The 18,999-nt window shown below is 35.4% G+C and overlaps 4 protein-coding genes across 13 annotated transcripts in view; 2 read left to right on the top strand and 2 right to left on the bottom strand.

Annotated features, from left to right (window-relative positions):
• Positions 1-50: 50 nt before the first annotated feature.
• Positions 51-2,887, bottom strand: LOC116022969 (probable nucleoside diphosphate kinase 5). The gene is made up of 6 exons (XM_031263888.1): positions 2,760-2,887; positions 2,524-2,610; positions 1,301-1,525; positions 1,020-1,127; positions 810-919; positions 51-445 (listed from the first exon to the last, which is right to left on the bottom strand). Exons 1-6 carry the CDS (start codon positions 2,831-2,833, stop codon positions 429-431), a joined length of 621 nt encoding a protein of 206 aa, XP_031119748.1. The 5' UTR covers positions 2,834-2,887; the 3' UTR covers positions 51-428.
• Positions 2,888-4,430: 1,543 nt separating this feature from the next.
• On the bottom strand, positions 4,431-10,860 carry LOC116022426 (exportin-T-like). Of its 10 annotated transcripts, none has more exons than XR_004099188.1 (15): positions 8,775-10,860; positions 8,565-8,654; positions 8,370-8,459; positions 7,964-8,059; positions 7,524-7,583; positions 6,904-6,966; positions 6,736-6,831; positions 6,305-6,469; positions 5,905-6,078; positions 5,762-5,821; positions 5,586-5,684; positions 5,234-5,380; positions 4,963-5,123; positions 4,812-4,863; positions 4,431-4,715 (listed from the first exon to the last, which is right to left on the bottom strand). XR_004099188.1 is itself a non-coding variant. In XM_031263154.1 (14 exons), exons 1-13 carry the CDS (start codon positions 10,497-10,499, stop codon positions 5,034-5,036), a joined length of 2,955 nt encoding a protein of 984 aa, XP_031119014.1. In that variant the 5' UTR covers positions 10,500-10,860; the 3' UTR covers positions 4,431-4,853; positions 4,993-5,033. The 10 variants fall into 10 exon arrangements, 1 of the variants encoding a protein (XP_031119014.1); XR_004099186.1 differs by having other exon boundaries at positions 4,431-4,698; XR_004099187.1 differs by having other exon boundaries at positions 4,812-4,853.
• Positions 10,861-12,369: 1,509 nt separating this feature from the next.
• On the top strand, positions 12,370-14,549 carry LOC116023037 (E3 ubiquitin-protein ligase SPL2-like). Its single transcript, XM_031263984.1, has 4 exons — positions 12,370-12,642; positions 13,522-13,643; positions 13,911-14,030; positions 14,160-14,549. Exons 1-4 carry the CDS (start codon positions 12,550-12,552, stop codon positions 14,419-14,421), a joined length of 597 nt encoding a protein of 198 aa, XP_031119844.1. The 5' UTR covers positions 12,370-12,549; the 3' UTR covers positions 14,422-14,549.
• A 2,672-nt stretch (positions 14,550-17,221) lies between these two features.
• LOC116022065 (E3 ubiquitin-protein ligase SPL2-like) overlaps positions 17,222-18,999 on the top strand; it is a 4,492-nt gene continuing 2,714 nt past the window's right edge. The window contains exons 1-2 of the mRNA XM_031262618.1: positions 17,222-17,760; positions 18,492-18,602. Coding sequence (XP_031118478.1) covers positions 17,422-17,760; positions 18,492-18,602 — 450 coding nt within the window. The 5' untranslated portion in view covers positions 17,222-17,421. The remainder of the gene's footprint in view (positions 17,761-18,491; positions 18,603-18,999) is intronic.

Genomic DNA, 18,999 nt, shown 5'->3' with positions numbered 1-18,999 from the left:
TTTTGCTCTGCTTTCAGAACCAAGTATATGCTCAATGGTGGCACAACAGGTTTTCTCCAAACATACTTCCAAATTCTAATAAAACCAGCTAAAAAGGATATATATTCAGAATTCAGTAAGAGAGTTCAAATGATGGTGATACCAATGGCAAATTACTTAAAGCAACACACACATACATAGTCAGCAATGCGTGCCCGAGGCATCAATCTAGCTATTGCAGCAAACTGATGATAGATGTTAAGTGCAAAGCATAGGTAGTGTAGTCGTGACATAGATTGCGACTCTTTTAGGCTGTCTACTGCAGGATGCAGCTAATAGCAAGATCACGGGGATGCTGTCCATATTCGATGAGCTGTAAGTGTAATGCATTGCCATTGGCTGAGGCATGATACAATATGCAGCATACATCATGTTTCAAATGTTCAAACTTATAATTCATCATGTCCTGCAGAGTAAATGTAAACGCAATCTTCAGAAAATGCGGGCAATGACAATGAAAACCCAAAAAGAATCTTTTGATACTTTTATTAAGGAATTTTTAAAGTTTTATCTCCTTTTGTCAATTGCTTACTTAGTAGTCTTTCTTTCTTTTTATTTTTTTATAAACAATCTTTCTCCTTTTGTCTATATTTCTTTAACAATTTGTGTGTGTGTGTGTGGGGGGGGGGGGGGGGTGATATTACCTCATCGTTGTCCACAATGTGATGAAAACTCAAATGAAATTCATGAAGTATGTTGGTTAATGTTTTCCTATGAATTAATTTGGTCATAGCTGGTTAAGTCAAACACAACAGAGAAAGAACTTTGACCTGAAGATGGCTCGTTAAAGAAAAAAGATATTTCCCGGGCCGCAGAATGGGGCGAGTCTGAACCATGAACACAATTTCTTTGCACATCCAGCCCGCACATGGCTCTGATACTGAACGTGATAGAAACGGGAGTCATGGTAAGAACCTAAGCAAAACCCCATAGGAATTTTATATTGCACAGGAATAAATGAAAGAATATAACTTGTTGACCTGCGAGGATGAGTAGCCTTGGCTTTGAGAGGGTCAGTTGGTCCAATTAAAGCACGCCAATCATCAATCGCATTCCCTTTTTCTAAAGCCATTATCAGCACCGGGCCACTGGTAAACAAATGAGAAATGGATCAGCAATTCATTTTTTTTTTTTTTGTGTTTTTGTTATTGTGTACAAGAGAGACAGATACATGGGAAACTTTGCATTCAACAACTAATAGAATCTTACATTGTATAACAAAAGCTGATACTCATAGTGCAAAACAGAGCAAAAAAAATACCTTGTCATGTACTCGATGAGGCTTGGAAAGAAGCTCTTTAAAGAATGCTCAGCATAAAAGCTTTTCACAGTATCCTCGTTTAGCTGAACAAATAGTTCTTGAGTAATACTGAAACCATGATTATTAATGGTTTCCTTTATAACACTTGAATAGTTACCCAAAATTCCATCTGGCTTAATCATAGCTAAGGTCTTTTCATTCTCAGCAGTAACGGCTGCTGAAGATCTACAAGTTTAGAGCATCAAAGAAAGTTAGCAATAATATTATTCATATAATCAGCAGCTCAATGACCTCAAGCCCTTTCCTAAATAGTTTAACAACTTAAAAGTTAAAATACAATCAGAACTGCATCTCCAAATTAAGTCCCAAAATTAGAATAAAGTTGAAAATTTTGAAACAAAAAAACACACACACGCATGATCCTTAAATGATTACTGTTCTCATATAAGAATTGTTGCCTTCTCACTTTTAGGCATACCCGACTTTTCCCCCTCTTTTAGACTCGCTGCACTTCAAGCTGATCCATCTGAAATGATGGATGTCCTAGCATTATTCCTATTTTTTCTTTCAAACATCTTGGGATGAAAAAGATCTGATCAGAACAGGGAGATTAGTAATTGACTCTTTTCAAGGCCTTATTAATGTTTGGCCTACGGTTTATTCGAGCTTATTCACTCATAAAAGCATAAGCTGGGCAACACGCTAAAAAGATAAAAACGCCTTTAATAAAGTTAAATAAGATGCAAAGAAGGAACTCCAATCCACAGTTGAAACTATTTCTCAATAAGCTCCAACTGATCCAAACAAGCACTGAATAAATCCAACCATATATACATTGCATTTGATAATCTTTTTCCCTCACATCTGCAGCTCATGCACATTAAACAAATGAGATAAATAATCATAAAGTAACAACTTGAAGTGCTAATTAATTTTACAAATGACACAGAATATCTAGCAAAGCTAGCATAAATGCATAATTAACCCTTTCAGATCAAACTTCAAGCAAGAATCACAGATGGCACCTTGTTTACAATGGCTTAGAAAGTCATTGATTTCACTAGTCAGAGTCCATTAGCCAAGTTGCATTTGCATTTTTCTTAAGAATTGACACCGCAATAGTTTACTCCATAAAGCAAATTAAATCCAAAACAAAGTTCACGAGAAAATTAAAGCATTCAATGTCAAAGTAGAGATGGAAGAAACTCTAAAACATTGCCTACCTGTGACTGTGAGAGAGACACACAGTGGAGATTAGAACGAAGAAAAGAACAAACTTTGTGAACAAGGGGGTCATTTGAAGCATCGACCTGAAAATTACAAAGAAAATGAAAAATGCATTACTACTCTTAAGAATAGTTCATCCGGTTTCAACCCTAAAAGGGGAACATAAGCCACTGGATATAATTTGGAAATCCTAACAATACTTTTACTGCCAAAAAATCAAAGCTTTATTTACCACTGATGATATGTTTGCGAAGGAGAGATCTCAGAAACAAGAAAGAGAAATGGAATTCTCGACGACACGAGCATTGGCGGGAAAGCTTTCTTACAGTGCCCGGAGAAAGAGGCGTTTCTTTGTCTGAAAGCCGATGAAAGTGGAAATGAGTCAATGGGTCAAAGTTTTCTTACCAAATTACAGTAACTTTTTATCAAATTCCATTATTATATTATTTACTTTTATTATTGTTTGTTTAGGAGTGAAACCTGTCATATTCATCACTAATGTACATTAAATAAACCATACTCTTTGTATTATAGTTCACAAGAGGTGAATTAAATTAGAAAACCTTATAATCAAACTCGTAATATTCATGTACGAAAATCATATGTTACCTACTCGATCTCTATTTCAAGTGATATTTTCTTGTGTAGCTGGCGCGTTAATTGCTTAGATTTTTTTTCTTTTTACGTGTCAGATTTGTTCATTTTTTCCTTTATTCACTTTCCCTCGTCTCTCTCCTAGTTGGCACCTCAAAAACCTTTAAAAAAAACAATCACTATTGTGGATGCCATAAGCTTTTTGTATACTCTTATGAAAGCTTGTTAGTGAAAATTACCAAGACATGTTATAGGCAATCTACTACAAATTCATTATCAATTGGAATACAGGTTTTAAGTTACTAGAACTTGAGACAAATTCTATGGTTGCTATCTAAAAGTTTGCTTTGTAAAGGTTAGTAGACGTGCGATGTTATCTCATCTCTTAGACTCTACAAGAGTTGTGTTCAAAAGAAATTAGGTTAGTTATATACGACATATTCATTAATCAATGTGCATATTGAATGATATCTTTTTACGTTTCACTACATTTGAAGTTGCATGTGTTTGAGAAATCTCGTGATAGCATTTGTCCTTTGATTGCAGCTAATGCTAAGGGTGTGTTCGTTGGCCTAAATATCTATAGCATGGAGTTGGTAAAACAAAAATTTTAAATTTTTATTTTTAGAAATTAAAAGAATTGATTTTATTTTCACCCATCAAATGTTTGGTGTGTTCATGTTATATGTCACCTTGAATGTTTACTTAGGCTATCTTTATCCTTGAAATATTTTATCGTCTTATCTACACATCACTAAATTTGTAATTCCTTCATTATTTTTTTTACATCCTTACAATATTCCCCACCTGCAAAGAAGACCCACTTTCATATCACAATAATAAATTAATATATTTTCTAATAAATATATAACAAAATAAAATTTAAAAAGTACTCCGTATTGTATTGCAAACTTGCAGTACGTGTAAACAAAAAGAAAAAAAAATTTATATTCTGGCCACATCAGCTTAAAAGAAACAATCTTTCAAAGATAAATCCAGCAATTATCATATTACATAACATATTTTATACCTGCAATTATCATATTACATAACATATTATGTATCTATAAATAAACTGAAGATACATAATATATTAACTATAAATACATAATACATTAATTGCAACATATACATAATTTGTTAACTAAATATACGTAATATATTAAATGTATGTACATAATCTGTATAGATTTCACAATACTCATGCTGACCTGATGTATGATATGATATAACTATTGATTGTTGTCACAACAGGCTTGTAAAAGGTCAGGAGCCCAACAGTTAATATTCAAGTACAACTCAAGCAAAGAGACAGAGAGTAGTCTGATACTGATATTTAGAAACAAAGGAGAAGTTGAGGTACCATTTTATGTATCAAAATATTTTAATAAAATGAATGAGTAAGCAGGGCAAATGGATAATATGTATATACATATACTTGAAAGATTTACACAATGGCTAATGGCAATATGGATTTGGGTGCTGTAAGATTGATACAAGGCCAGCCACTCTAGCTGAATCTTTCACAATGGACCACCAAAACTGAGCATGTTAACATTCTTTGTAATAAGAATTTGCTGCAGCAGATTTACACCTATTTAATGAAAAAAAAAAAAGAAAAAAAAAAAAGAAAAAAAGATAGAGGGTATTATCAAACTTTAGTTATGCGACATAGAAATCACCCACATACCTGGGTTTCCATGGACAGCAAGAGAATTTACAGAAAAGTGCCCTGCAATAGTCTGTAATGTAATTATGCAGCGATATGTATAATGTGCGGGTATCCAGAGAAACGGAAGTTATTCAAGTATGCAAAGATATACGGAGTAATTGGAACGCACTTATAATGAACATAGTTTAATGAGCTCAACTGGATAAACATCAGAGACCAAACTATTACGTTCTGAAAATGCTATCTGAAAACCGTGCTGTCATTGCGCTGATGTCTCAACTTTTCAATGAGCAATTGGTAGAATGATTTTAGTGCCTTCATGTCATTGCCCTAGTGGCAGAATAGCAAGACAGTGAAAAATTAGTTACTGTAGTCTCCTAACATGAACAGCTTATACCATCGGTAAAGCGTTTCCACTTTGATTGAATCTGGTCAATTACCTGTAGTTTCTGACAGTACTGCTCGGCCAAATCTTGAGGGCAATTAGCACTGGGCAAACCTTTAGATACAAAATGAATGAGAAAATCGTTGCCAAATTTCTCATACATAACCTTCTGAGCCAGCACTATTTCGCCAAATAAAATAAGCTGCCAAACAATTAAGGGTAATGAGAGGAAAATCAGTTGGGCGTTCACAAATCATACAAACTTTGAATGCGATTTTATTGTTCTACGACACCCAAAAGAATAATGAAGACATGAAGTGAAAAGAGAATATCTAGCATAATGAAATTTGCAGGAAGAAACATGGTTACTATAAAATCCTTCAAATAATTGTTATGAATCAACTAACCATATTTGCATCACGAAACTCAAATGATTCATCAAGAACACTGCGAATACAACAGTTTGTTGCAAATGTCTCGATCACAAAACTTTGGAAACCAGGCACCTGAAGAGGACAACAGTTCATGCTTTCAGTACCTATAACATATACTCACATGCGGCCGTGCATCTAAAGGAACTTACCTTCTCTTCACCATAGGCGCACCAATCTTTTATTAGTCTGATAAATATTTGTATGCAGGCCTGAATAGCAGAAATTGAAAAAAAGTTGGATGGAGTATATTATATATAATAAGATAATAGTAAAATATATATACTACAACAACCTTCCGGACCAAAATATCCTTATGATTACAGCAACCATTTAACAGCATCTGCACCATCGGATCTAAGTACACCTGGCTTTGGGGGGAAAGGAAAACTGATGATAGCTCATGGGTGGCAATGACATGAAGAAAGGTGTAGAACATTCGTTGAAGCTCTTGTAATTCACGGATTTCCTATGAAGTAAAGCAATCACGATTCATAAGATACAGAGCAAACCTTGTAGAGTCCAATATTGGACATAGCTATAACAGCTTGCAATCCCAAGAAAGTTAGAAAAGAAGGAACTGTTCAAATTATCTAAAGAACAAGAGATGAAAGTATTGATAATTGGTATGCTAATGAAGAAAACTGGACCCGAACAGGAACATAAATGGGCACACACTTCAGAAGTTCACATACCTCAGTGTTGCAACCAGGTCCTGATGGAAAAGCATCTCTAGGAAGAATACTGAATATCCTACCAGCAATGGGAGGGTAAACTTGCTCCAACATGTCACTTATGGCAGTGTTGAATTTGCAGATGAGCTGATTAAGCAACACTAGAAAGCTAACCACTTCCTTTGGCTGATATGTTATTTAAGTAAAAAATAAATAGCAATACAATTTTACCATCATCAAATCAAGCAGAAAAAACAGTGGACATATTTATAGTCAAACATATGGAGAAAAAGAGAAATATTATGGTGAATGAATACCTCATATATTATTAGACCAATATGTCATATCACCACATATAGGGGAAAATCACAAATAAATACCCGATAATTACTCCTGTCAAACTACCATAGGATTATTACATTACCAACTAAAATATAACCAAAAACTGTTACCTCACTTTCTGCAAGCAATGGCCCCAATGCCTTTGGAAGATATGGAAATACAGATGCTCCTAAAGTGTCCACCATACGATGAATTAACGATATGACCTAAATATGGGTATTGGGCATCAGTAAAAAATTGTGAGATTCAGAAAGATAAGAAAGAAACCAAATTCATACCTTAGATCGCAGTGGCTCTTTCTTTGGAAATACAACAAGAATCTGCAGCATGACATCCAATGTCTGAATGAAAAGAAGTTAAAGTAGTATCAGTATAGTTCAGAAATATAGTTAAATCTGGATAAGGAATTAAAATAAGCAGTCATTTTTTACTACCTCAGTTAAAAGGAAAAAAACACTCAATAATGCGGAAGAGAAAGGAGACAAATGCAGTTGTTCCTTATTCATCATTTCAAAATAACATCAGTGACTAATCCCATCCTAGAGTCCTGCTTTATTTGTGTACATTTTTTTTCAAACAAAAAAAATGAATCAATAAATTCAAAGTTCAAACTATTGTTAGGAACTAGATGCCAGGACGCAGAAGTCAGAGAGCAATATAATTCACCATTGCCAACTTTAAGTGATGAAAAGGTACACAAATATGTTAATAAGAAAAATAATTTTATGTTAAAGAGTTGCCCAAGGTAATGTTCTACAAGGCAAATGATCTACATTTAACATGTACTCCGTAATACTCAACTGGATAGTACAGAATATCAAGAATTTATCAAGTTCAAAATAGACATTTTTAGTAGAAATGATATACAAAATTAATGAACATGCCCACATTCACCAACCTTCTTAAACATAAGACCAATTCCAGGACGACTGGCAGTCACAAGACGCTCACTAAACCCCTGAAGTAGCATAAAACCAACATCAAAATACTTGTTCAATCTATAAAAAAGCAAATAAATGAATAACTAATAAATAAAAATAAGTTTTCAAAAAAAAAAAATAAATAACATATAAAACAAATAAAATTGATAAACTGCCATATGGTTAATTCTTTAGGATTATTCCCAAATAGACTTTAAAACAAGATCCTGCATTAATGAATAATGATATGAACATGCATAGAAAACGCGGTCAAAAAATGAAAGGGGGAAGAAAAAATATATTAATTTTGTATCAGAAATAGAGAGTCTGAGTGTGTAAAGAAAATCACAGTAAGTATGCAAAAGAAAACAGGGTGCTATAAAAATGCCAAATGAGATTTGAGAGGTTAAATGAAGACCTTGCTGAGAGCATTAATGGCCATTACTATCTGCTGTATATTAGTGATCTTTAAAGGAGACTCTTCCCAATTGGCATTCAAGAGCAATGTTTCCACCTGCTTAAAATGTCCATTGTCACTAAATAAAAACAAAGCAATGTGAAAGTGCAATGTTATAATTGCATGCCGTGTATCCAAGCACAGAATATAAACAATAAGAAACTCTTCCCAACTTCTTTTTAGATTATAAATATCAAATATGAATGTGCAGAACTGCAGAATGAGGAAGGAAATCAACACACCCCACCCAGGGGGTGCTTTCTTCCACTACAATACTGGCAAATATAAAAGATAAACATATAATGAAAATGAGACCTCATACTACTGTTCAAGTTGAGCATAAGTTCAATAGGTAATCAAACTTGACCTGCTGGCAAAGAGGAGTAAGCAATGCAGAAAGATACTCGGATTGCCTTTCAAGTGGCACATCTTCCATTCCTATCAATAAGCCTATTGCCTGGGAAGTGTCAAACAAAGTCAGAGTAATAAAGGCATCAGACACAAAAGGTCAATTCCATTATCCAAATACAATCTGGTACTATGAAAAACCCTTAGCATTTACCTCAAAAATGTGAATACCATCTTCAGAACATGAATGTTCCTCAGAAGTACAATACATAGTTGTAAATTGAGCAACCATATCTTGCAGCCTCTAAAATGCCATTTAAAAAATTTGTATGCACAAGGAAAATCAAACGTTGTCTTACTGGTTAATGAAAATATGAAATAGACAAGAATGAAATGAGAAGAATAAAAAATGGCAATGTAATACCTGCAAAATGGTCTCTATGTATGGGACAAGTTTTGCTTTAAGTAATTTCACAACCTTCATGAAAAGATAACTTGCCCTTTGTTTCACGTGGATATTTGGATGGTGTATGCCTCTTTCATCAAGAAAAACACCCAGAATTAGGGGAATATATTGTGTATTCTCCTGCACAAACTTCATATACCTTGTAATTGTCTCCAAATATACCAGTGCAACAAGTCTATTAGAGTGGCAAGGAAACTTTGTTGATAAGAGCATTGCCACTAGTTCATCCAGAAAAGCACTTCCTGTACTCATCATATCATTGTTTACTGATTCCCCAAGTGCATAAAATAGGGAAAGCGCAGCCTCTATCTCCTCGGCATTTTTCTCTGCAGTAGGTGCAATAGCACTAGCTATGGAGTTCCTGATAAAAGTTTGAGTAACATGGGGAGCAACACGTCCTACACTGCGGAGTAGAACAAATAAATCCTTCCGAAACTCAAGCATCCGATCTTCTTCTTCCTTTCCAATTCTGTCTAAAACATCCAGGTTACTACGGTAACTGGGATCAAACCGAATCTGGGAACGGATGACTTCCAACATCTGACCTACATGATATAGCTGATTTTCTGTCAATGAAGAAAGACTCTTCATTGTGCCAACATAACCTGAAAGGAACTGCAAAATGCTTGATGTTTCATCAATAACAGAATTTTGCATTACATAAAACACCGAGGGCAAAATCTCATTCAGCACCTCCATAGAGACTGCCCGGCTGTCCTCCAAGTTCAATTGTTTGAAGCATTCCAAGCCCTCAATGGCACACCCAGTAAGCAAAGAAGCTATGCTTGATACGAGTTCAGAGTCATTATCAGCAGCTACTAAACCAAAAACCCTTCTTATTTGAAGATTTTGCAAGAGCATGAGCTTGGCTTTTGGATCCATGCGTTTTGAAACCACTGCATGGACACAATCAGCTGCACCAGCTCTGAGCTGATCAGGCAGGCCATTGGCCAATATCAACTCAAATAACAGCCCAATAAATGAATCATTTGCAATCAACCCAATGTCAATCCAAGAGACATACCGCTTCGTGGAATCTAAAACAGTAGTGCACAAATCAAAATCAGAGTTCTTATAGATCGACACAATTTCGTACCAAGCCCCAACAATCTGACCAATGCATTGCTGCCTCATTGCATCCTTAACTCTCCCTGCAACAGCGAGCTCCTCTTGGCTCCTTGGGTAGTCCAAACTAATTAATTCATCATCCAGCACATTTAAAACTCTACAGAACATATCAATAATCAAAGCACCTTTACCTAAATTCGGTAAAAACTGGAGAAACACGGATGGCCAAGTTTCTGGATACTCAAAATAAATTAAAGTAACCACGACTTGAGCAAGCTTATTCTTTACAAATGCCGGAGCATCCAGAACCCTCACTGAGCTCTTCCCATCAATGCTCTCGTAACAAGCCATCAAGAACACTGATTTCCTAATAAACGACTTCTCCTCCGGACTCATGGAAGAGTACCTAACACGAAGAGCCTCATGCAGGCATTGCAAGAACCAAAACTGGACTTGAACAAGATTCGATATGCACAAACGCTCTATACATAAGCTACAAATTGACGGAGAAGCTTTGATTTGCTGACAAAAAGCAACTGCTTGTGATTTCAACGCCGAATCAACGCTTCCAGATTCATCAAAACTTATCAGTATTGCCTTTTCAAGATCATCCATCACTACTGATCCAAAATATGTCTTATTAGTTATTGTTATCTAAAATTAACAAAGGGAAGCAAAGATTCAGCGAAGTGATGGTTGCCTGAAAACGTGCTTGTGAGTTGTGAGTGAATAGATTAAAATAAGGGAACCAAAAAACACAAAATGACTAGCTAGGGTTGAGAAATGAAGCGGACCCGAGAGTGAAATTGGTGGAAACAGAGGGCTGAAAACGAGGAAGAAGACCTGAACGGAGGCTTTCCATTCTCGATAGCTAATCTAATCTTATATACCACTCCCAAAATGCCAAAAACCTTTTTGGATGTTGTCAACTCCAAGTCTTCGTCATACTTCATACATTCACATTCTGCTCTTGTTCCGTAACGGGAAAGCTTTCGTCCGACCAAATATGGACTATTTTTTTTATTACTTCAACTAGTTCCCACGTCAGCATTGTTTGAATCGCAAATTATATCGTGGACCATGATCATAGCTGATACTGCAGTTGTGTTGAAAGGATACTGCAGTTGTGTTGAAAAGATACTGCAGTTGTGTTGAAAGGAAACTGCAGTTGCACAGAACAGAGACCGTTCATCCGTTCAACACAACTGCAGTATCCTTTCAACACAACTGCAGTATCCGTTCAACACAATTGCAGTTCCAGATGGATGACACGTCCCCTGTTCTGCGCAACTGCAGTTCCCTTTCAACACAACTGCAGTATCAGTTCAACACAACTGCAATATCAACCATGACCCATGGTCTACAATGCATTGTGGACCATGGTCCACGGTATAACGACTGTGTTTGAATAGTCCAATGTCCCATGTATATTTTTAAATTAGTGTTTCAGAGTGTGCAGTGTCCAACGTATATTTTGTGTTTCAAATTTTATAAATAGCAGTCAGTATCATGACGTATATCAATGTAACATTAACAAATTTTTAAAAGTAAATATTTCAAGAAGGTATAATTATGACTTGTGGTATAACTATTGAATTACCGAGTGCAAAGCAATTTTAGAGAGAAGCACCCTCACCAGATATTACCCAAGCATAGCTTTCCCAATACAAAACCCTATTAATTGGTATGATCTATACTTCCTCTTATTGTCGCTTCTGTCATAAATGAATTTGATTTGATTTAGTTCCCTTGTGTGTTTCATTACAATTTTAGTGCCTTGACGCCGTGCACCTTAAAAAACATAACAAAATCCTTCTTCCCAAAAAGACAATGATAATATATGTTTTATCAATGTCCAATGCGTGATTATAATTAATTTTATATTTTTAATGCATTCTAACATATTCATAGTATATGTTTAACAATTATGTTAATTTTGATTGGGAGGGTTCAAACCTAAGACTATTTAAGGACTTGTTAGAAGACGGATACTTAACAAATGTGATATTCTTATTTAGAACATAAAGTGAATTCAAAGATACAAAACCATTCTCTCGGAGCTAAACGTAGTGGTGACATTCGTCACCTGACTTGATGTCACGATTAAAGAAATTAATGTAAAAGTCTGAATCTCATTGAAAATATGAATGAAAAAAAATATAGAATGATAAAAGATGTGTATTGGACCGAGTTGCACCTTTTAAAATGTACAAAATGTATTTCAAATTATCAAAATCAATCAAAGAAGTCCAGTAAATATTAAAATCAATCAAAGAAGTCTAAATGTAACTGTATACAACAAATTAAGTTACTTATAAGCATGGTATTGTTAACTGAATAACCGCTTCATCTGTTTAGAATCCTAGCAAATGATATATTAATGGGCATAATTGTATCTTTAAAAAATTTAGGGGTCTAATTACATATTGCTATAAAGTTATAATGCACATTTGATCATTTTTCCCTACAAAATTTTGACAAAAAGATATTAAAAAAATTCCGGAATCCCATAGAAAGGCAGTAGAGTGTATTAGCTCGTAATTCATCGGAGTCGGAGACGGTTAAAGCCTACGGCTCCGGTGAAGAGAGTTGGAATCACGCTAATTGAAGGCAAACAATTTCCGCTCCCGACCAAGCCGCGGCGGCGGTGCTTTCTCAGCTAGTAATGGCAGCGGACGGCATCGTGATCGGCCTAGCTCTAGCCTTCATTGCCGTGCGGAGCGTAATCAAGTTCAAGGCTACAAACTCCGCTCAAACGGTGCTTCACTTACTCTCGTCTTTAATTTTCGCCTTTATTTCAATTCGTACAGAACACGGCAGGGATTAACCTTATTTATTGGTAGTAGTTGTACTGTGCATTTCAAGCTTATTTGGTATTCTCTTGGACGATTTCCCTGATGATTGTTACCTGAATTATAGCGCGATTTATGTCAAGTCTCATAGAGGACATATATTTATTGGTTACTCCTACTGCTAGTAAAGATTTAAGCCTTGGCGTCTTGTTTCCTTTATCTTGAATGACCTACTGCTAACTGTTATTCTTAAACTATTTCTTTCTTAGTGTAATTATTTTTATAGATTACCTCGTTCTTTCTAATAGTTTCATAATTATATGTATTTTAGAGTTTAATTCAAGAAAAGAAACTAAGGATAATGAAGATAAAGATAAATTGATTCAGAAGTTCTACTTGGATGTCATTATTCATTGGAATTTGAAGAAATGCCACTGTAGTTTATTCATACCACATTGGTCTCTACCCTATGTTGGTACCCTTTCTGTCAATCTAAAGCTCATTTGCTGTTTATTAAATTTCTACTTTGAACTTCTTACCAATTTAGCAATTCATAAGTCCTTTGTAATACTTGTGGTTGGATCTCTATTTGTTGTTGAATAATGGTACTGTAGTCTATTATTATATATGTATTGCTTTTATTGCTTATGTTATCAATGGATTATGGTGAGACGTTTACAACTTAAATTTTTATCTATGTAGTGTATATATAATGAGTGGAAAGGTTTCATGGGATGGACCAGTGATCTATGTCCTCAAAGAAAAAATCTATGTTGTTAGTTTGATTTTTCAATTATAATTCTATGTTCTTAGTTCTTAGCATTCATGCAATTTTGGGTGGAAAGGTTGGGCTGCTACACGAAGAAAAAATCCTGCCACTAGGGAAGGATATAACTGCAGTTGGAATTTGCAGCTCAATTAGAGGGATTCCAGAGATAAAGTCATGCAATTCTCTTCCTTATTTCCTGTAAGTTCCTTTTTTCCATTTTCATATAATAGTTACATGCTTGTTTTGTGCTGACATTTGCGTGAGAACCACTATTTCTCTGCCAAGTCCATACATTACATACCTGCATGCTACTATTATTGAAAACACAAACTTGCTCCTTGGAGCTTGTAGTTTTATGAACTACTACGAGTGCTGCACCTTTTTCTCCTCTCAACACTATGGAACAATATCTCTGTTGCTTCTGCTCTTTGTTGAGTAAATTGTTTTTATTTTTTACTTTTATAGATCGGAGAGGACCAAGGATCAAATGATTGTAGAGCTTGCATTTAAGACAAAAGTTTTGCTATGGAGTTGGGTAGTATTTGGTTCACTTGCAATTGGTATCCTTAGCTATGCTGCTGTAAGGTACAATGAATGCACTGTTGCCTCCTCCGCACCTTTCTTGTTATTGTTTTCAAGTGCATGAAGCTTAACAGGGTAGTAACTTTGTTTGATTCATAGTCATCTCATTTACATATTTTGGAGTTACTTCAGGTACTGGAACAGATGGAAAGGAAGGAGGCCTCAGAGGCAGACTCAACGACAAAATGCTGTTGCTCAGTTTGAGGACACTGGGGACGTTGTTGATCGTCAGTTGTGCGTCATTTGCCTAACAAGAAGGCGGCGTGCTGCATTTGTACCATGTGGACATGTAGTGTGTTGCCAACACTGTGCCTTTTATGTTGTACGCGATTTATCACCCAAGTGTCCTGTATGTAGGCAGAGTATATATCCTCGGCATTTTTCTATGCAGTAGGTGCAATAGTAGTAGCTTAGGAGTTCCTGATAAAATTTTGAGTAACACGTCCTACACTGCAGAAGTGCAGAGTAGAACAAATAAATCCTTCTGAAACTCAAGCATCCGATCTTCTTCTTTCTTTCCAATTCTGTCTATATTACTTTAATCCAGTGCTTGAAGAATGGTCAATATCAATGGGAAGAAAGATCTATATGCTATTATAACTTGTAACCCTAGTTGAGTTGGTCGAATAATTGGCTTGGTAACAACAATATTTAAAATTTGACTCCATATACAAGGAATATATTGGACCATATATAATCTAGTGAAGTTACAAAATATGAGTTATCAAATATATATAATTATCAATTACCTAAAATTTGAAAGACATAAAAGGACATGACATGATTTTAGGAGAGACATTGTCATAAATTCAACACATTTGTGCTAATTTATTGCACGTTTTCTATTCCAACAAAATGGGAAATTTTTCTAATGACTAAATGCAATCTATTTGTATCACTTCATCTTCTTTGAGCCATCAACCAGTGCACTTGTTAGCTACAAAACATTGGTAATCCTTGGTGGGATGGTTCTCACATCTATTGTGAATACCTTTAATGTCATATCTATAACATCATTAATATGAAATTAAAAATTAGTATTGGGTAAAAATTAAAAATAATTAGTCAACTTTATTTAAAAATAGATAATAACAACAATGGTTAGTTATACTATCGAGAAAGAAGAAAAATCAGATATATTTCTCAAAGTATAATGGTATTTAATCAATGTCGCTCTTGACCAGGGCGATTGCACAGGGCCCCTAAAAATAAGATATGTTGAGCATTGCATAATGTGTATTAGGATTTGGGATTGGACCCAATTTAAACTATTAACTAACAATGGCTGGATACTCACCTGCAGCAGCTGGACAACGATAAGAGTTGCTTATTGCTGATGATCTATTGGAATCTCTGGCTAGCAAGGAATGATAAAGTTTGGAATGGGAAGATGGCATCGCCTGGGAGTTTGGCCGAGGGTACGAGGCGTTATCTAGCTGATTGGAATAACATCATGGGAGGTAGCGAGGGACACACTACGAATCCAAGAAGGCCGGAGCAGAGGTGGGAAAAACCAAAGCTTGGGTTCCTAAAGCTAAATACGGATGCTGCAGTCGATTCAACCAGAAAGCTTATGGGATTCGGCTGGGTGCTAAGAGACGACGATGGCCGGTTCATTGCAGCAGCGTGCATCCCATGGAAGGGTGTGTCCACTCCAAAGGAGGCAGAAGCTATGGCCATAAGAGAAGCCCTTTCATGGATTAAGAGTCATGGAGTCAACAATGTCCAAGTCGAATCTGATGCTCTCCAGATTGTCCAAAGCTTAAACTGTAATGCTGATGATTCTTCTTTTGATCTAGTCATGCTTGATGTTAGAGATATACTACTTTCAGTCTCACAAGTAGATATATCTCATGTTAGTCGCACTGTGAATAGAGTTGCCCATAGCCTAGCTAGGGAAGCCTGTTCTATGTCTGTGTGTTGGGAGTGGAACTCAGTCCCTCCTTCTTTTATTGTCGATGATTTGTACTTTGATTTGAATTAATGAAGTTATGTTTCTCCAAAAAAAAAACTTGTTGAACATTAAGGCAAAGATACACATTCAAAGAAGGAATTGAAAAATGGAGAAAACACTACATGAGGCAAAGAGGCATATAAGGGAATTCTTCCATAGCTTACCACGTCAGCATTGCTTGAATAGTCCAATGTGCAATGTCCAAATGTCCAATATATATTTTAAAATTAGTGTTTCAGAGTGCACTGTCAAATGTATATTTTCTGTTTCAAAATTTATAAATATCATTCAGTATCATGACTCATATTAATGTAAGATTAACAAATTTGTTATAAAAGTAAATATTTCAAGAAAGTATAACTGACTTGTGGTATAAATATTGAATTACCGAGTGCAATAGCAATTTTAGAGAGAAGCACCCTTACTGGATAGTACCCGAGCATAGCTTTCGCAATACAAAACTCTATTAATTGACATGATCCATACTTCCTCTTATTGCCATTTCTGCCATAAATGAATTTGATTTGATTTAGTTCCCTTGTATGTTTCACTACAATTTTAGTGCATTGACGCAGTGCACCTTAAAAAACATAACCAAATCCTTCTTCTCCAAAAAGGCAATGATTATATACTACTGTTTCATCAATGTCCAATGCGTTATTATAATTAATTGACCAAAGTTCATGTGAAATTTTATTTTATATTTGTAATGGATTCTAGCATATTCGTAGTATATGTTTAACAATTATGTCAATTTTGATTGGGAGGGGTTCGAACCTAAGACTATTTAAGGACTTGTTAGAAGACGGATACTTAACAATGTGATATTTTTATTGAGAACATAAAGTGAATTCAAAGATAAAAAACTGTTCTCTCAGAGCTAAACGTAGTGATGACATTCGTCACTTGACTTGATGTCATGATTAAAGAAACTAATGTAGAAGTCTGAATCTCATTGAAAATATGAATAGAAAAAAAGATATAAAATGATAGAAGGTGTGTATTGGACCGAGTTGCACCTTTTAAAATGTACAAAAAGTATTTCAATTTATTAAAATCAGACAAAGAAGTTCAATGTAAATATTAAAATCAATCAAAGAATTCCAATGTAACCCGTATACAACAAATTAAGTAACAGATAAGCATGGTATTGTTAACTGAATAACCGCTTCATCTGTTTAGATCCCTAGCAAATGATATATTAATAGGCATAATTGTATCCTTAAAAAATTTAGGAGTCTAATTACATATAGCTATAAAGTTATCATGCACATTTGATCATATTTTCCCTACAAAATTTTGACAAAAAGTTATTAAAAAATTCTGGAATCCCATAGAAAGGCTGTAGTGTGTATAGCTCGTAATTCATCGGAGTCGGAGACGGTTAAAGCCTACGGCTCCGGTGAAGAGAGCTGGAATCACGCTAATTGAAGGCAAACGATGTCCGCTCCCGACCAAGCCGCGGCGGTGGTGCTTTCTCAGCTAGTAATGGCAGCGGACGGCACCGTGATCGGCCTAGCGCTAGCCTTCATTGCCGTGCGGAGCGTACTCAAGTTCAAGGCTACAAACTCCGCTCTACACCAAATCAAAGAAGCTCCTTACGTCCGCGTTTCCGATCTCCGTTCCGTCGTCTCTGAACAAAGCGGTTCCAACCAATCCGACGACGGCAAGCTCGTGATCGTCCGCGGCACCGTCGAAGCGAAGTCCGTCGTCGCAAATGACGTCCTCGTTGCTCACGACTCCGGCGAAAAAGATGTCATCGTGCAGCGATCTCAAACGGTACTTCACTTATTCTTATCTTTAAATTTCGCCTTTATTTCAATTCGTACAGAACACGGTAGGGATTAACTTTATTTATTGGTAGTAGTTGTACTGTGCATTTCAAGCTTATTTGGTATTCTCTTGGACGATTTCCCTGATGATTGTTACCTGAATTATAGCGCGATTTATGTCAAGTCTCATAGAGGACATATATTTATTGGTTACTCCTACTGCTAGTAAAGATTTAAGCCTTGGCGTCTTGTTTCCTTTATCTTGAATGACCTACTGCTAACTGTTATTCTCAAACTATTTCTTTCTTAGTGTAATTATTTTTATAGATTACCTCGTTCTTTCTAATAGTTTCATAATTATATGTATTTTAGTTTAATTCAAGAAAAGAAACTAAGGATGAAGATAAAGATAAATTGATTCAGAAGTTCTACTTGGATGTCATTATTCATTGGAATTTGAAGAAATGCCACTGTAGTTTATTCATACCACATTGGTCTCTACCCTATGTTGGTACCCTTTCTGTCAATCTAAAGCTCAATTGCTGTTTATTAAATTTCTACTTTGAACTTCTTACCAATTTAGCAATTCATAAGTCCTTTGTAATACTTGTGGTTGGATCTCTATTTGTTGTTGAATAATGGTACTGTAGTCTATTATTATATATGTATTGCTTTTATTGATTATGTTATCAATGGATTATGGTGAGATGTTTACAACTTAAATTTTTATCTATGTAGTGTATATATAATGAGTGGAAAGGTTTCATGGGATGGAGCAGTGATCTACGTCCTCTATTTCCAAGATCATGGGGTTCATGGAGAGAGCAAGACTCATCCTCCACAAGAATGGTAGTGTACAAGAACCCTGGAATTTGTTAATGTTGCACTTTTTTGTGGATGACGGGCAGGGCTATGGTTCTTGGTTTTTAATAGAAATCCTACAAGCATTGTTCCTATGCACTATTATTAAAAATATTCAAGTGATCAGTAACTGAATGAAACCATCCCTCTTATGTAAAATTATAGAAGATTACTTTTAAGATCAAAACAATATAACCAATTTGAATATAGTTGTATATCCTGCTATACCATGCATATTAATGAACCCAGTTTGTTGCAATTGCTTAGAAACTTAGAATGCCCTTTTGCAGTGTTTGGTGTTTTTTTTCTCAGTTTAAAATTCCTCCTACTAACTGGAATAATAAAATTAGTAAATTGGTTCCCCCCCCCCCCCCCCCCCCCCCCC

Source organism: Ipomoea triloba, chromosome 6 (assembly GCF_003576645.1).
Source record: "Ipomoea triloba cultivar NCNSP0323 chromosome 6, ASM357664v1".
Lineage (NCBI taxonomy): Eukaryota > Viridiplantae > Streptophyta > Magnoliopsida > Solanales > Convolvulaceae > Ipomoea > Ipomoea triloba.
This window is presented reverse-complemented; position numbering and strand designations above follow the sequence as displayed.

Excerpts from the sequence above, each read along its gene's own strand:
- LOC116022969 (XM_031263888.1), bottom strand. The coding sequence starts at position 2,833 with ATGCTCGTGTCGTCGAGAATTCCATTTCTCTTTCTTGTTTCTGAGATC. Across the intron at positions 2,611-2,759 it reads TCGCAAACATATCATCAGTG|GTCGATGCTTCAAATGACCC; the intron begins GTAAATAAAGCT and ends TGTAATTTTCAG. Across the intron at positions 1,128-1,300 it reads CTCATCGAGTACATGACAAG|TGGCCCGGTGCTGATAATGG; the intron begins GTATTTTTTTTG and ends TTTGTTTACCAG.
- LOC116022426 (XM_031263154.1), bottom strand. The coding sequence starts at position 10,499 with ATGGATGATCTTGAAAAGGCAATACTGATAAGTTTTGATGAATCTGGA. Across the intron at positions 6,079-6,304 it reads GACCTGGTTGCAACACTGAG|GAAATCCGTGAATTACAAGA; the intron begins GTATGTGAACTT and ends TTTACTTCATAG. Across the intron at positions 5,822-5,904 it reads AGGATATTTTGGTCCGGAAG|GCCTGCATACAAATATTTAT; the intron begins GTTGTTGTAGTA and ends TCTGCTATTCAG.
- LOC116023037 (XM_031263984.1), top strand. The coding sequence starts at position 12,550 with ATGGCAGCGGACGGCATCGTGATCGGCCTAGCTCTAGCCTTCATTGCC. Across the intron at positions 13,644-13,910 it reads AATTCTCTTCCTTATTTCCT|ATCGGAGAGGACCAAGGATC; the intron begins GTAAGTTCCTTT and ends TTACTTTTATAG. Across the intron at positions 14,031-14,159 it reads CTTAGCTATGCTGCTGTAAG|GTACTGGAACAGATGGAAAG; the intron begins GTACAATGAATG and ends GAGTTACTTCAG.